The 2,319-nt window shown below is 47.9% G+C and overlaps 1 protein-coding gene across 1 annotated transcript in view; it reads right to left on the reverse strand.

Moving 5' to 3' along the window:
- LOC311321073 (protein FAM163B-like) overlaps positions 1–1,526 on the reverse strand; it is a gene marked incomplete at both ends in the record, with an annotated part of 2,040 nt that extends 514 nt beyond the window's left edge. Inside the window, one exon of the mRNA XM_084452961.1 lies at positions 1,434–1,526. Coding sequence (XP_084309087.1) covers positions 1,434–1,526 — 93 coding nt within the window. The remainder of the gene's footprint in view (positions 1–1,433) is intronic.
- Positions 1,527–2,319: the final 793 nt, after the last annotated feature.

Below are 2,319 nucleotides of genomic sequence, written 5' to 3' on the forward strand. Positions count from 1 at the left end.
GGAAGTGATCATCAGAGAAGCAGGAAGGAGGGAGGCGGGGAACAGGAAGTGAGGAACAGGAAGTGATCATCAGAGAAGCAGGAAGGAACAAAAGAATCTCTTACACCCTTACTTTTACAGTTAATTACTGGTAAATGTATGGTACATTCTAGTATATTATTGGGTAATTACCACTGGTAATAAGCAGGTAAATGCAGAGGAGCTACAGCTGAAATATTAATATTATCTCCACTCCAATATCTTCACCAGGTAAGTACTTAGTAATTAGGGGACTGTTAAATGAAGGGTTACTGATTATCCCTGGTATCAGCCAGTTCAAAATACAATAGAGCAGAATAGAATGCAATAGAATATAACAGAATGATACTTTATTCATCCCCAAAGGAGAAATATGACTTATAATGTATGAAAACTGATATGATAGTTGAATCCAACCCACTGCCCCCGTTTGTAACAGACCCTGAAGCTGGGTTAGTAATCCCAGCTCTTCGGCCGGAGAGTGAGACCGGTAGAGGATTTGTGCGAGAAAGAGAGACGCGGCGCAATCGGAGAGAGATCAAATATGAAGAGCTGCAGCAATTACATGACAACGAGGAAGAAGCTCAGACGCTTTGCTTAATGGGACGTCTTATCTTTACGACCGACTCGCAGTCCCCCGACACCAACACACCCCCGCCTCCCCACGGCGAGAAGATCGCTGATTATCTGACGTTCCACTCAGCGTCAAGGGTTGTAATCGGGGGGGGGCTACATCACTAAATGATCCCCCGAGCGCGGCGCCGCTGCTGCTCACCGCTCCCCCCTAGGGGATGATGGGTCAAATGCGGGGAACGGATTTCACACACTCAGGTGAGTGACAATCATGGGGACTTTGACTTTAAAGGACAATGCCTGTTTTTGACAACCTGGACCTTATTTACGACATATTATAAGACGTTTCACTCACCGAGATCACTTTGGTGTAGTTCGGAGGCATGTAGAAGAAATTTCACTTGCTCCAGCACGCATGCGCACAGTGCACAATCGTTGCTCCAGCACGCTGTGCGCATGCGTGCTGGAGCAAGTGAGGAAGCTATTTCGTTTCGAAAGACGTTTCTAAAGATCATATTACAGAGGCATGTGAAAAACCACCACAGGCCTACGCTCTATGTAAGCACAACTAGCGATTCATGAAGACAGATTGATGAAAACAACCGTTTCACGGCAGAAAATAGATTTTCAGAAACTGCATTCTCGGTGCCCCGACCACCGCCATTACATGGATATACTGGCTCGCGCTGGATTTTAAATTTCTTCTACAGGCCTCCGAACTACACCAAAGTGATCTCGGTGAGTCAAACGTCTTATAATATGTCGTAAATAAGGTCCAGGTTGTCAAAAACGAGCATTGTCCTTTAAGACGGACGCAGAGCGGGAGGAGAGGTCGGACTCACCTGTAGGCGGCAGTAGCACAGTACTGCTATGATACACAGTAAGATAACTGTAGCTAGAATTCCACCTGTGATGACCACTGTCCCGGCTGTCATTCGAAGGCCGCTCCATCAACACCCTGGGGGGGGGAGAGGGGGGAGAGGGGGGGGGGGGGAGGGGGAGGGGGAGAGAGAGAAAAAAGGGAGTGTCTGTCAGTTAAGTGGATTAAGTCAGTGTCGACCAAGTGAGCCTTATTCAATTATCTTTGGTTTGATGTGGAATAAAGTACGTCAACATCAACCGTCATCAAGACTCGCTTCAGCTTAAAACACTGATTAAGACAAAGAGAGACCGTGAAAGGAGAGAGAGAGAGAGAGAGGGGGGGAGAGAGAGAGAGAGAGAGAGAGAGAGAGAGAGAGAGAAGGATGTGAGAGTAATGGGGCTGGGAGATGGACAGATGAAACGGAGGACAGGGAGATGAGTGAAAAGAAAAAAAGAGAGAGTACAGCAGTGGAGTGAGAGAGAGAGAGAGAGAGGGGGAGAGAGAGAGAGAGAGAGAGAGAGAAGGCAATAGAGAGATAGACAGAAGGAGGAAGGGAGGTTGTGTCTGAGCTAGACTAACTGCCCTGGCGACTGCCACAAGGGAGTGGCCTACTCTCCTGGTAGACAATCAGCAGCAACAGGCCTCGAACACTGCTGGCTTAGACGGTGACAGACAGATGGTGACAGCTCCCTCCGGCGTGCGACCCCAAGGCACCGCATGACTTATTCAAGAGTGACTTCGACAAGAAAGACTGTCAGGAAAGTATTAAGTCTGTTTGCTTCTGTACCTGTCTTGTCCCTACTTGTATATTATGTTGTCACCACTATGTGTCTGCATCCTATTCCTGTCCTTTCATCTCTCCGGGG

Source organism: Borostomias antarcticus (genome assembly GCF_949987555.1).
Source record: "Borostomias antarcticus genome assembly, chromosome: 2".
Lineage (NCBI taxonomy): Eukaryota > Metazoa > Chordata > Actinopteri > Stomiiformes > Stomiidae > Borostomias > Borostomias antarcticus.